Raw genomic sequence first — 14,766 nt, 5'->3', positions numbered from 1 at the left:
ATGGGTTGTGCAAGCAGCTCAAGCTGCAGAAGGAAATGGTCCGACAAGGCATATTGCTGCAACACTTTCATTTCGAGCATCTCGGGAAGAAAATCATCATTCTGCATGATGTATATGCGGTCCAACCGCGACCATGTTGTTGCATACTGGGCAGAATGGAAAGTAAATCCTATAGAAGAAGGGTGCAGCCAAGACCAGAGATCTTGTTTAAGAACGGCAAGAGCCAACTCATGCCACATACGACTTTCCGGCGCGTCCATTACCGAATGCTCTCATGTGGACTGTGAAGAATCAACACACGTATTAAAATCCCCCATCAAAAAATCCCGTCTGCCAAGTGACAAGGAAGTCTGCAAAGTATGCCAAAGCTCCCGGCGAGATAAAGGATCATTCGGAGCATAGAGGCCAAGTAACCATAAGATCTCTCCTTCGAATAAAACTTCAATCACCACAAAGCGACCATGTACATCATTCTTAATAAGAACAGGCTGATATTTGTCATGTACAATCATGAGCACACCAGAATACTGCCTGACATGTGTCCCTCCATAGAACAAACGAAAGCCATGGCAATCCACAACTTTTCCTGCTTCACCGTGACTCTTGTGCTCAACAGCACACAAGACATGCCACTGATTCTCATGCAATACAGTCCACATGGCATGTTGCTTGTGGCGAGAACAAATTCCTCGCACATTCCACGTGGCTATCTTCATGTGTATTCAAAAGAAAATCAAGTACGAGGCACAGCTTGCCTCAATTTGACCTTTTCTGTGAGAATGTCCAGGACTCCCTCATCCAAAAAATCAGCTAACACGGCAAAAGAGTTCTGACGACCAGATTTGGAGGTAGACGGCATATCCGCTATCTTGGGGATGGAACGGGGATAACGACGATCCCATGGGGTAATGACGTTACATCTAGTATCAAAAGCCAGCTTAGCAGGTGGACCCTTTGGATCATTCGAATACACTCTCCTAGTTGGCTGTTGACGGGGAGCAGAGGAAACCATAGCAGGAGCAGAGTGCTCTGAAGGCAACATTTCTTTCCTGCACATATAAGTACGCATGGAATCTGGTGAGGCAATAGGCATAGTATCCACCATGCTAGCAACAAGCTTGTTGCTTTTTTTCGCGCGTACATCTACCCAGTCATTGCCACAGGAATCCAAACCTGAGACCTGTTGTTTACCTTTATCCAAAACTTTAGAAGGCTCGGTGGCATCCTGCGACGGAGCATCACACACCATATCTTCCATGGGCAGCGCAACATGCTCAGCATCTGAAGTGTGGTGCTTCTCTAGGCATTCAGCCATAAAATGCCCCAATTTTCCACACGAAAAGCAATGTTCTGCAAAGTTTCCCCATTTCAAACGAAAATGTAAAGGATGCATGCCAGAGCAATTAATACGTAACCAAGCAAACCTTTTCCTAGCAGTGTCCCATAACATACACAAACGGTTACGATTCGTGGCCCTTAGGCTTGGGGGGACCAGAACAGTGCCCACAACGGCCATGGCGTCCTTTAACAGTGGTCAATAGACAGCCGACAGTTTTCCACTTCAACCCACACAGGGCATTCACGTTGCAGCTTGCACTGAAAATCTGCCAGCACAACATGGACCAAACGGCGATCAACGAACAATGGCAGTTTAGACAGGAGAGCAGCACGGTGCGTCTCAGATTTCAACAGCACCTCAAAAAAACCTCGGGGCCCAACAAAAATCTCTTCAACACATTCCCCTTGTAGCAGATTGTGCAGCCACTGGCGAATACGGGAAAGCAATGGGATTCTACCATTGAAGAAGAGTATCACAACGCGATCATAAAACACTGAAAAGGAGCGGAAGACAGTTTTCGGGTCCACAGTGGCTTCCAAAACATCTTCAGGTGCAAAGTCAGAAAAGACTTCCTGATTATGTTGAACATAATCGCCAAGCAGAGTGTTGGCAAATTCCAGCAAATGCTCCCAGTCAACATCCTGAGAGTCCACAGAATCCGAAGCAACCTGAGCATAGGAAGGATCCTGATGATTCATTGTCTCTTCCGAAGTATGCTTGGTGCGTTTGCCTGCAGGCTGGAGGCCAGGACAAGGGGGCATCTCTTCAGTGCACGGAACCATATCCTCGGGTTCCTCCGTATCAAAATCCGGACCAAGCGCTGCCACCGTTTGGTCTATAAAATCCAAATCCAAACCAGCCATATTGTATCACTGCGTATACCGGACAGAGACCGAGTGAAGATCTCACGGGAGACAGAAACACGCAGGCCGCTCTCCCTCTCTCTCACTCTCGCTCTCTCTCGCTCGCTGTATCAGGACAGGTCAGTTCTGTACTCTGTGTCAAGACTCCATCGCGTGCTCCCTGATTATGTCTCTCTCTCCCGCACGCGTCCCCACAAGATGGTCTTTACAGGCTCCCACCAGCAACAGACCGAGAACAGAGCGCAGACGTGACAGCACCGAGAGTGTACCGGGTTTCACTATAGGTGGCGCAGCCTAACGAATAGACCTGGTGTGCAACAAGCGAGCAGAGGCGACGGGACTGCCTGACGAGCTCAGTCGTGGCCAAAGCCAGCTGCCAATAGCGCGCAACAGACGAACGAGGAAGCGGGGTGCAGGAAGCGACGGCGCTGGTCCAGGCAACCTAGCGTGCAACAGACAACGGCATAGTACCAAGCGTCAACAGAGAGTGGAGCGCAGGCCAAGAGTCAACGGGGCGGTGGTACGCGAGCAGGCGACGGCAAGAGTCAACGACCATGGTCGACGACAGGGTTCGGTGGCAAGCCCGGTTAGGTCATGGGAGCGCCAGGGTCTAACATTGCGATTCTCTCTCTCTCTCTCTCTCTCTCTCTCTCTCTCTCTCTCTCTCTCTCCCTCCCTCCCTCCCTCCCTCCCTCCCTCCCTCCCTCCCTCCCTCCCTCCCTCCCTCTCTCTCTCTCTCTCTCTCTCTCTCTCTCTCTCTCTCTCTCTCTCTTTTTTTCGTAAAAGGTAATTATATTAATTACGAAAAAAATACAAGATTACTTGATTACAAGATACATGACGACAATCTAAGTCATCATGCGAAGAGATTCTAAGTGCTACAAGTTACAATGTCATGGCAAAGATGCAGAGGAAATTGCCCTATGCCAGGGACGTAAGTCCTCCCTAGAGAGCAAATCAGAATGCCGGAGAAGATCCAACTGCCAATACAAGAGGCCCTTAAGCCTGGCAATATGCCGCTGAATATTATAGGCGGAGTCAAAAAGAAAAGCATTCCGGACGGTCCAGTTATGCCAGCAGCCCCAATATCGAAGAAAATGAAACACAAGCTTCATATGTGGCTGTGCAGGAGCGGGGTATTTGGGCTGGCCAAAAACCCAATCAAAGGGGCGCAGGGTGGGACCAACCACTCCTTGCCAAACAGCCGACATAAATAACCAGACTTTCTTTGCGAGGGGGCAAGAAATAAATCGGTGGCGGGCGGATTCCACAGCAGTGGTGCAAAAGAAACAGTGGCCATTGGAGATTCGTCGCTTGGAGAGAGCCGAAGCAAGCGGAAGACCACCAACCATCATTCTCCAAAGAAACACTTTACATTTGAAGGGTGTCTTGTTCAACCAGCCCGCCATCACAGTTTCCCTCCACCATGACCGGGATTTACGTATTCCCCATAAAGCATTCACTTTGGTGACGAGCCATTGATGATCTTTAATCAGAATATGATACACTTGGTTAGCAGAAGCTTTGCTTACGGTCGGCCGGCCTTGTAGGTCCCAATCCTGCCAGGGATGATCCGAAGCAAGGGCAGGAAAGGGTTGTCTGCTCTGGAGCACCCTCAAAAGCTGTTCCCATAAAGGCCTGTAACCACGAGGGATCCGGAAAAGGCGCCTGGCTGTACGAAAAGATATAAGCACATTGCGACTGGCAAGGGTGGCATCCGCAACTGAAGACAAACCCAAACGGGCCATCCGGTTGAATTGTGGTCTGAGGTCCTGTTTACCGTCCCATGCAAGTAAACGGGAAACTGCCAGCAACTCCAATTGAAAAGAGTTAGCAGCTAGGCGATCCTCCGCTGGATGCCACTGGGCCTTCTGAAGGACGTGTTTCCAGGAACACACCAAATGAGTGAGCAGCAACGAAGAAGAGCTGGAGAACCGTGAATCAGCATTAAGAACATGCCACCAAGAACTCTGGATCTGGGTATTGCCATGTTGAAGCCCCTGGCCCTCAAGAAAATAACGGGCTATATCGACCCATGGATGATGATCCGAGCACATGGCGCGGAAAAGCGACCAACGGAGTGCCTGCATGTGAGTTTGGGCATCTAAAATAGCTCCGCCACCCATGCGTTTAGGAGTGCACGCATGCGACCAACAGATCCAGGAAATACCTGCGTGCAATGAGTCTTTCTTCCATAGCATGAAACGAATGGACTGAGTAAGAGCATTGAGAGTCGTAGTAGTCCAGGGCAACAATGGTAAGAAATATGTGAGCATTGGCAACATAATAGCCTGGGCCACTTTGAGACGAACATGGAAAGGCCAGGCTTGAGATTTCCAATACATAAACTTAGCCACCATTTTCTGAGAAATCCACTGCAGCAGCTGCTTTGGGGGAACATCAACACCCAAAGGGTACCCAAGGTGCCTGACAATGGAGCCACGAGGAACAACCAGACCCTGCCAGTCCAAGGACTGCAAATCCGACTCCGTGCAGCTGAGAATGGCTGATTTGAGGGCGTTAATGCGAAGGCCGGACGCCTGACCAAAGAGGCCCCAAACATCCAATGCTCTTCGAAGGTTATCCCTGTCTGCACGCAAAATCATAAAAGTATCATCCGCCAGGGATTGGCCAATGAAGTGCTGTCCTGTAGGAAGCGACAGTCCTGCCAACTGAGAAGAGGCTGCCATATGAGATAACATCGAAAGAACTGGATGTGTGGCAAGGGCAAAAAATAGAGGGCTCAAAGGGCATCCTTGTCTGACAGAGCGGGCAAGGACAAATGGCTCAGTAACACCTCCGTTCAGCATGACCCGCGAAGACGCTGCAGCACTAATAGTGTATATGAGACTAGACATCCGTGGACCAAAGCCCATAGCAGACATAAGTTCAGCAACGAAAGACCAGTCTAGATAGTCAAAAGCCTTTTCCAGGTCCAGTTGAATTAGTACGACCTCCTGATTGGAATGCCTGGCATAATCAATTGCCAGTTGAGCATTCAATACATTGTGTAGGATATTTCGGCCCTGAATAAAACCATACTGTAGAGGGTGCACAATGGCCGGGAGATGCTTATGGAGCCAATTCGCCATTACCTTGGAAAAGATTTTGTACATTGAACCCATCAAAGAAATTGGGCGCCACTGTGTCAACTTAGATGGCGAAGGAGCTTTTGGAAGCAGTTTAATGAGGCCTTCTTTCCATGAGGAAGGCATGATCCCCGTTTCCCACACCTGCTGGAACAAAGCCTGCAAAGGTTTCACCAGTTGGGTAGCAAAAGCTTCAAAGAACTCGTTAGTGAGACCATCCCAACCCGGGCTTTTATCCTTAGGTAAGTGTAGCAATACGTCCAGAACCTCTGTCTCAGAAATATCAGACTCCATAGTAGTTTGCATGTTCTGCGGAAGCTGATTGCGGACCAGGTCATAAAAAGCCGAACGGGCCTGAGTAATTTGGGCCGAAGGAGGAGAGGTGGAACCGAGAAGGTCATGGAAATAATTCCTACACATATGCACAATAGTCTGCGGATCCAGGATAAGGTGGCCTTCTGCATCCTCGAGTCTGGTCATATTTTCTCGAGCAGGAGAGGCATGGAGCGCTCGAAAGAACTTATGGGTCTGACATGCACTATCTTGCAAAGTTTCTGTCAGATGTTGCAGTTTTGCCTGCTGATATGATTTTAACTGGAATGCTTTAATAAGATCGGCCAGCCGCATGTCTAGTGCAAGCAGAAATGCATCATCCGGAGTGTCGACCAGCAGAGAACGAACCAAAGCCAGCAGATCCTCTGCTGCCTTGCGACGCTGCCGACAAAGAGAGGCATGATAAATCCCATACTGCCGAGCAACCCGTTGCACATTAGAGAGCAATCTTTCAAAAGACGCAGTGCCCTGAGAAGAGAAGTCCAAGACAAATCTGTCAATCAATTGCTGCATATAGCCCTGAAAGAGTGCATGCTTCAGGTAAGATGAGTTGAAGCGCAAAGGGAGGCGGTCCAAAAATCGCTTGAAAGGTGCAATAGGTTGTGCCAGCAGCTCAAGCTGCAGAGGGAAATGGTCTGACAAAGCATATTGCTGCAACACTTTAATGTCGAGCATCTCGGGAAGAAAGTCATCATTCTGCATAATATACATACGATCCAGTCGCGACCATGTTGTTGCATACTGAGCCGAATGGAAAGTAAACCCTGTAGAAGACGGGTGTAGCCAGGACCAAAGATCTTGCTTAAGAACAGAAAGAGCCAACTGATGCCACATACGACTTTCAGGCGCGTCCATCACCGAATGCTCCGATGTGGACTGGGAAGAATCCACACACACATTAAAATCCCCCATGAAGAAGCCTCGTCTGCCAAGTGACAAGGAGGCCTGCAAGGTCTGCCAAAGCTCCCGACGAGATGACGAATCATTCGGAGCATAGAGGCCAAGTAGCCATAAGATTTCCCCTTCGAATAAAATTTGAATCACCAAAAAGCGGCCATGAACATCATTTTTAATAAGCACGGGCTGATATTTGTCATGTATAATCATGAGCACTCCCGAATAATGCATGGCCTGCGTCCTTGCATAGAACAGTCGAAAGCCATTGCAATCCACTACTTTTCCGGCTTCACCGTGACTCTTGTGCTCAACAGCGCACATGACATCCCACTGATTTTCATGCAATACCGTCCACATGGCATGTTGCTTGTGGCGAGAGCAAATTCCTCGCACATTCCACCTGGCTATTTTCATGTGTAGTTAAAACCAAATCAGGTACGAGGCACAGCTTGCCTTGATTTGACCTTGTCAGCAAGAATGTCCAGGACTCCCTCGTCCAAGAAATCCGCCAACACAGCAAAAGAGTTCTGAGGACCAGATTTGGAAGTAGACGGCATATCCGCTGACTTGGGGTTGAAACGGGGGTAACGACGGTCCCATGGGGTAATGACATTACCTCTGGTATCAAATGCCAGCTTAGCAAGGGGACCCTTTGGACGATCTGAATACATTTTTCTGGCGGGTTGATGACGGGGGGCAGAGGAAACCATAGCAGGAGCAGCGTGCTCGGAAGACAACATTTCCTTCCTGCGCATATATGTACGCATGGAATCTTGTGAGGGAGTAGACACAGTATTTTCCATGCCAGCAACAACCCTGTTGCCTTTTTTTGCACGTACTTCCACCCAATCAGTGGCACGGGAATCCAGACCCGAAACCTGTTGTTTACCTTTGGCCAGAACTTGGGGCTGGTGGATAGCATCCAGCGACGGGGCATCACACGCCATATCTTCCGTGGGCGGCACAGCATGGCCAACATCGGAGGTATGTTGCTGTTCCGGGCATTCAGCCATGAAATGCCCCAACTGTCCACAGGAAAAGCAGTGCCCTGCAAAATTGCCCCATTTCAATCTAAAGTGTAACGGATGCATACCCGAGCAATTAAGGCGCAACCAAGCAGGCCTTTTTCTTGCAGTGTCCCATAGCATACACAAGCGGTTGCGATTCACTGTCCGGAGACTGGGAGGGACGAGAACAGTGCCCACCGCGGCCATAGCATCCTTCAACAGTGGCCAATAAACAGCCGGAAAATTTTCCACTTCCACCCATACAGGGCATTCACGTTGCAGCAGACGCTGAAAATCTGCCATTGGGCGCCATGGAACTACATGAACCAAGCGGCGTTCAAAAAATAAAGGCAGTTTAGACAGGAGAGCAGCACGATGCGTCTCTGATTTTAACAGAACCTCAAAAAACCCCCGGGAGCCCACAAAAATCTCTTCAACACATTCCCCTTGTAACAGACTGTGCAGCCACTGGCGAATACGGGAGAGCAGTGGGATTCGACCAATGAAGAAGAGTATCACAGCGCGATCATAAAATACTGAAAAGGAGCGCAGGACAGTTTTTGGGTCAACGGTGGCGTCCAGAACATCGTCAGGCGCTGAGTCGGAAAAGGCTTCCTGATTATGTTGAACGTAGTCGCCAAGCAACGTGTTGGCAAATTCCAGTAAATGCTCCCAGTCAACATCCTGGGAGTCCGCAGGATCCGAAGCAACCTGAGCATAGGAACGATCCTGAGGAACACCTATCTCTTCCGGAGTATGCTTGGTACGTTTACCCGCAGGCTGAATGTCGGGACCAGGGAGCATCTCTTCGTTGCACGGAACCATATCCTCAGGTTCCTCGGCATCAGAATCCGGGCCAAGTGCCGCCACTGTTTGGTCTATGAAATCCAGATCCAAACCAGCCATCGTATGACAATTTGATCGTGAAAGAGGACTGACCCTGTCTTTCTCCCGCTCTCTCTCTCGCCCGCTGGTTTGTACAGATGCGCTGTCCAAGGGTGTACTCTGCAAAGACAGCTAATAAAAGCTGAGCTGTACGAGGAAGAAGGCTAGCAGGCAACGGCAGGGCTGAACCGTCAGCCACAGACTTGCTGCGAAGCAGGGGCGACAAGAGATCGGGCACGCAGCCGAAGGCGACGGAGCCTGCAGACGGGGCCTGCAGACTAGGACGACGGGGCTCAGGCGGCGGGGCCTGCTGACGAGGGCGGAGGGCCTGCAGACGCAGGCGGCGGGCCTGCAGACGGGGCCTGCAGACGCAGGCGACGGGGCCTACCGACGCAGGCGGCAGGGCCTGCAGACGCGGGCGACGGGGCGCAGGCGGTGGCGAGGGCGAACAGGTACGTGCAGGGTTTTCGCCGGCGCTGACGAACGAGGGCAGGCGATGGCGAACAGGGCGGGCTCGCAGGCGATGGCGATGGCGACAGGCGGACGCGCAGGGCACTCACCTCACAGGCAGGCAGGCGGCGACGCGACAGGCGCTGCAGACGTCGTTGGAGGGCGCAGGGGCAGGACGCGGACCGCCGCCATCGCTTCGCTTCGAGCTTCTCGTCCCTCCCTCCCTCCCTCTCTCTCTCTCTCTCTCTCTCTCTCTCTCTCTCTCTCTCTCTCTCTCTCTCTCTCTCTCTCTCTCTCTCTCTCTCTCTCTCTCTCTCTCTCTCTCTCTCTCTCTCTCTCTCTCTCTCTCTCTCTCTCTCTCTCTCTCTCTCTCTCTCTCTCTCTCTCTCTCTCTCTACGAGCTTACACCCCTCCTAGCCTTGGTACACCATCCAGACCGTCTGGTGAGGTTGACTAGCTCTCTGATCATGGAGGACATACAACATTTGGCATGACTAGCGACCCATCTTCTTCATCTCAGTCAAGCCTAGTGTCAAGTCCATACAACCCCTTTGAGTCATATAAATCAAAACCCTCTCTTGTTTCTCCTTTGAGTGTGTACGATCCAGATGATTTTCTGTATGTAAACTTCAATAGAGGGGGCTTTCAAAGTAGACATACTTCATCAGTATATCTACATCTTATGTTTCATTTGAGCATGTACACCACTCTTCTCAAATCCCTCCCATCCCACCCTCTTCTAATCCACACATCGATTTCCTCTCTTCATTCCAAAACCTCAAATTGTACTCCACTTCCACATCCAGCACACTAGAAGTTGGATCCTCCATCTCCACTCCTAGCACTCTCTCTTTTTCCACATCATCTTCTACCTACCCTCAATTCACTATCCCTTTGTACCCCAGTACATCATTAGGGGGAATGCCACCCTTTACCACGTTGCCTTCCACATACCCACTAGTGAGCACTTCTTTTCACCCTTGTATGGCTATGATGGACATTCCCCTCGCTTTCCCCACACACACTCACATCCCCATTCATCGACCTTTCAAACGCAAGAATTTCCATCTACTTATGGTGCATCGCCACACAGTCCTTGGATCACTCCTATGCAAAGATTTCCATCCTCTATCCCACATGTCCCTAGCCCTCCTCCATGGGCTCCTCATGCGGTTACCATGCCCATTCCCATGCCCGTCCAGCCCACGCTCACATTTGGATCCACTATGCATGCTTCCCGCGTGCATGGTGGGCACTCTAGGGTTCATTCCCAAGAGTACTCCATTCCGCCTCCCTATCCACTCTACCCCCATTACACACCCTGTCCATCTCCTAGCACTACCACTCCTATTGCAACGGCCAAGAATGCATTCACCAATAAGACTCATTTTAATGGGTCGAATTTCACCATTTGGTCAAGTTTCATGCAACAAGTGCTTGAATCTCAAGGTCTTTGGGACCTCATCACTGGTACCAATTGGTACCAAGGACCCTCGATTAGCTCACCCTAATCACATCCATCATTGGAGAGCCCACAATGCCACTGCCAATGTTGAGTTATTGCAGGGGTTGGTACCGATTGGTACCGAGCCTATGGCGAACACTCGATTAGCTCACTCTGATCACATCCGTCAATGGAGAGCCCGTAATGCCAACACCAATATTGAGTTAATGCAAGGGTTGCATCCCAAGTTTCACTCTAAGTTATAACATTTCCCCCTCACATCTAAGCATCACAGTCCTCTCATTGACCACTATGCGCCACGAGATTGCACTTGACGTATCAATCTCAATTTTGAGCTTCAAGAGTTTTTCATTATGAAAGGCGATGATTAGTCAAGTTGGTCGAATATCAACAACTACTCACTGAGTTTGCCACTACCAGCTCCCCGAAGTCAAACAATGATCAAGTTACGTTTTTTTTTTAATAAGCTATAAAAATACTTCCATTTCATTCAACACATTATCTCGCTGCCCCGATTGCCAACCTTCTATGAGTTCAAGTGTTGATTCTTGCATTACCCAGGGCTGCATGATCAAGTCCACAATAAATCCTCCACATACTCTTATTCAAAGAGAAGCCTAGTTGCCTCTTCTTCACAAGCGAAACCGGAAGGTGGCAACAACCTACAAGATGTGAAGGCAAGCCAAAACAAGGGTGGCACCTCTCCTCCAACGAAACCAAATAAACAAAATCCATCTGACAACAACTCCCTAAGAAAAATAGGTTTTGCGCACACAACCACAGATCAAGCCATGAGGATGAGGAGTGACATATGGCCCAAGGTCTTCCTTCTAAGAAACCCCAACATATCGTTGTGACTGCCTCCACTCTGACTAGGCAGTCCAATGGGGCTACACCTCCCCCTACTATCCCATCTGCTCCTTCTGGGTATGTGGCACACAGAGAGCCTCAGTAGCCTATATCTTTCAGTACTCACATGAAGAATTAGCTGATTGGTTTGCTAGCTCCCCACACATCGCACTCTTGGCATCCATTCCTAGATCATCCTCTGCACCTTCATCTAAGACCACTTCTCCACCTCGTCAAGCGTTTCATTAGTAAAGACCTACTGATGATGTACGCAATGGCGACTTCTTAGTCTTCCGCTACATTCACTCATTCATACACGATCATTGCATTGTCTTTTATTTACCTTTCATTTTCCACTACTGACCTCTATTTTACATATTCTAATCTCTCTTGCAGGGTTTTATATTTCAGTGTAGGGCCAATCTACAGGTTTGCACTAGTTTGCGCCCCGTTCTTTTCATGGTTTTATCTTCCTAGGAGATTTGCTTTTCTACTAGCATGGAGGGCCGATGCTTCACCTCCCAAGGCGGAGGGTGCAACGTCTCTCTTGGTGCTATCATGGCGAAAACTTCTACCGTGCTCTTCCAGTTAGGGTGCTAGCATGTAGTATCACGAGGACGTGAAAATTTGATGCTTTGCATATGTTTAATTGACATTTGATTAAAGGATTAATCAAATGTGCAATTAAAAGATGCACATGTGTTGCACATGTGAGGTGCAAGCTACTTTTTCACAGTTGAAGGCTGAGGGACCCTGTGAAAAAGATGGATGTCAAAAGAAAAAGTTGTAACAAGTTACACTTGTTAGATTCTAGGTGAATTTTGGTGTCAGTTTGCCCCTAGGACCATTAATTGGCCATTAAGTGTCAATGGTAACACTAGGCTTGTCCAAGGGTCAATTAATGCATTGGACCACTTTGGGTTGCAAATGGCCTAGCCAATTAATTTTTGATACACAAGGTCAATTTTCTAGGCATGGATTTAGGGCTGAATTAATTTTCAAAATTAATTAATTCTGAAAATTAATTAAATGGCTGGAAATTGCTGAAAATGGATTAAGAAAGCTGCCACTTGGCAAAACTTTCCTATGCAAGTGGGGAAAAGGCTAAATAGGGCTGAAGGGAGAGGGAAATCTCGTTTTTTCATTTTGAAGCTATTGGGAAGAGGTGTTGGATTGTTGCTGCCAGCTTTTGGGGCCATTTCCCAGTCATTGGAGACCATTTTGGTGATGGAGATTGCATATTCTTGACCTTGGGAAGCTAGCAATTGCTCCTGATGCACTTTCTCCTGAAGATCAAAGTCTTTGATGCTCCTATTGTTGTTGGTGACAAATCTCAAAATTTTCTCTCTTTACAACATTCTCTTATCTCCTTCAACCTATGCTCAAACCATTCTCAGCAATTCTCAGCCATTTGGAGGAGATTTCAGCCATTTTAGGTGGGCTGATCTTCTCCCACTTATATATACCATACAGCCCAAACAACTAAAAGGGCAATGCTCACGTGCACTACTTGCACACTTGTTTTTTATGCTTTCATGTGTTTTTGTTTCATCACTATGCTTTTCAATCTTGTATTCCACTTCCATGTTTTGTGATTATGACAGACCCTTGCAACTTTGCTGCTTTCAGTCCTGAGACAATGGAAGTTGCTTGTAGCTATCCCTAAGCAATCCTTATGGCATACGTACATACTTAAGCTGCTAAATGAAGCCGTCCTTGAGGAGTAAGAGAGTAGTTTTTGCTGAGATTTCATAACCCTTATGCATGAAGTTATTTTTCTGTTTTTTGTTTTCCCAGGATCAGAAATCCCATCAAATCATTCTAATTTAGGCATTTTATGGATGTTAAACCCTCCCTCCCTTGCACAATCACAAAAAAACATGCAAATAACTACCTGCGTTTTCATATCAACAACATGAGGAGCCTCCATGCAAACATCAAATGGAACTCCAAGCTCGGATGCAAAGGAACCAATCGGAGATAAGGTTCTAGAGAGACCAAAAACAGGACAAAGTTACAACCTTTATCATTAAAGACACCACTGTAAAGGTTAGAAACAGGCATGATCCATCTACCACATCTTTGAGTAAGGTTGCAATGGCTATTGAACCAAATATATCTAGGTAACCTTGCACCAACTCAAAAATCAGAGTCAATCAGTGAGAAACTAAGAAATCCTCTCAACCCAATGCTTTACCCAGAAGTAAGGATGATGGATTGTGCTTTGGTTGCAACTTCATTGAAGATAACTGCCGGGTTGAGACACCAAAGGCTAAGCTGACAAATCCAACCAGTCACTCCAACTTCTGTCAAAAAATAGCCATGGTGAGCACAGAAGATTTGAATTCCCATCAGACCATCAGCACATGTATAAGATGATTTCAAATAACTAAAGTTCATGTCACAAGCCTTCATCTCGTTTCACAAACTTGTGCACCACTAGCCGATAGTCACATAGATGCTTTCCATTGTCCTTGAGCATATAGCTCAACACTGTAAACAAGCCTGGGAAGCATTGAACCCAGTCAGCATAGCTCTAGAAACAGCATCATACATAGTCCTTTTCCAATTTTCAGATATATGTACCTTCAATTACTCCAGCAGAAAAGCCACTCAAGTTACCAGTATTTGACTCAGCTTCAGAAGCAGCAGTAACAGCCTGTCATGAATTTTAAAAAGTTTAGAAAGAGAAGGATATGAGCTTCACAAAAGTAGACAAGCCATCTAACCATGCAATCAATTGGGTAGTACCTTTTTCGCACATTCTGATAAGATTGAAAAGTTTTGAAAAGAAATCCCAGCAGATTCTAGCTCCTGGAGGACTCTTTTCCCAGACCAGCTGCCATTAAGGTATTGATGATATCATAAAAGTAAAATCAACAGAGATCCAATATGAATGACCGACATCAAGCATATTAACATAAATACTGAAAGAAGAATATTTGATATCTTTGCTATCAAGAGACAAGAGTTTGGTGAATACATTTACTATGGCATGGGAATTGATGTTCTATAAAATGAAGAATAAGATGGTTGATAAGAGAGGGTCGAGGCGCATTATATCTTTTTCTTTTTTTAGAGGTACCCCAAAAACATGATAGAGAACATGAGGGGGTTTCCCAAACTTAAACAGCAACTGCATCGCATATTATTTTCCATGCAAGGGCTGAAATATTCCCTGGTCTATATTCTTAGTATGTATACCCAATGGGACTGGCTTGCATAGCATTGCAGAATGCTTTCTAATGAAAGCATCATGTTCTAAAGTTTCATGCTGATTATACTAAGATATACCCATGATCCATTCGCTTGCTTTATGAATAGATCCCCTGAAATGCTGGTACTGTGCATGCAAAAGTTGTCTACCCTAAGGAATATCATCAACATAACCAACTCAGAGAAGTGTCTTTGCATCGTTTGGTCATGCAACCTCATTTTCAGAGCTACTTCAACAATAATTAAGTACTTCTTGTCTCTAAGATATCAAGAGCAAAGCTTTCTTATCATATTCCTTCACCCTATCAAGCAATGTACACAGGAGAATTTTCAATCAATGCAAACCGTGCCTCCACAATCATGGCAGAAGTGT

General features: G+C 47.4%; 1 protein-coding gene across 5 annotated transcripts in view; it reads right to left on the bottom strand.

Moving 5' to 3' along the window:
* The window catches only part of LOC148041821 (uncharacterized), a 163,270-nt gene that overhangs the window by 118,837 nt on the left and 29,667 nt on the right, over window positions 1-14,766 (bottom strand). For all 5 annotated transcript variants that reach the window (XR_015691586.1, XR_015691580.1, XM_087682829.1 and 2 more), the window contains exons 11-15: window positions 13,929-14,016; window positions 13,764-13,836; window positions 13,587-13,682; window positions 13,375-13,483; window positions 13,072-13,165 (exon numbers count right to left, since the gene is read on the bottom strand). Coding sequence is in view for 3 of the 5 variants with exons in the window: in XM_087682829.1 (XP_087538955.1) it covers window positions 13,072-13,165; window positions 13,375-13,483; window positions 13,587-13,682; window positions 13,764-13,836; window positions 13,929-14,016 (460 nt within the window). In the remaining 2 variants the exon portion in view is untranslated. The remainder of the gene's footprint in view (window positions 1-13,071; window positions 13,166-13,374; window positions 13,484-13,586; window positions 13,683-13,763; window positions 13,837-13,928; window positions 14,017-14,766) is intronic.

Source organism: Lygodium microphyllum, chromosome 1 (assembly GCF_053477565.2).
Source record: "Lygodium microphyllum isolate KBCC chromosome 1, Lygodium_microphyllum_v1.1.10, whole genome shotgun sequence".
Taxonomy (NCBI): domain Eukaryota; kingdom Viridiplantae; phylum Streptophyta; class Polypodiopsida; order Schizaeales; family Lygodiaceae; genus Lygodium; species Lygodium microphyllum.
Note: the sequence above shows the minus strand (reverse complement) of the source record. Positions and strands in the feature narration are given on the sequence as shown.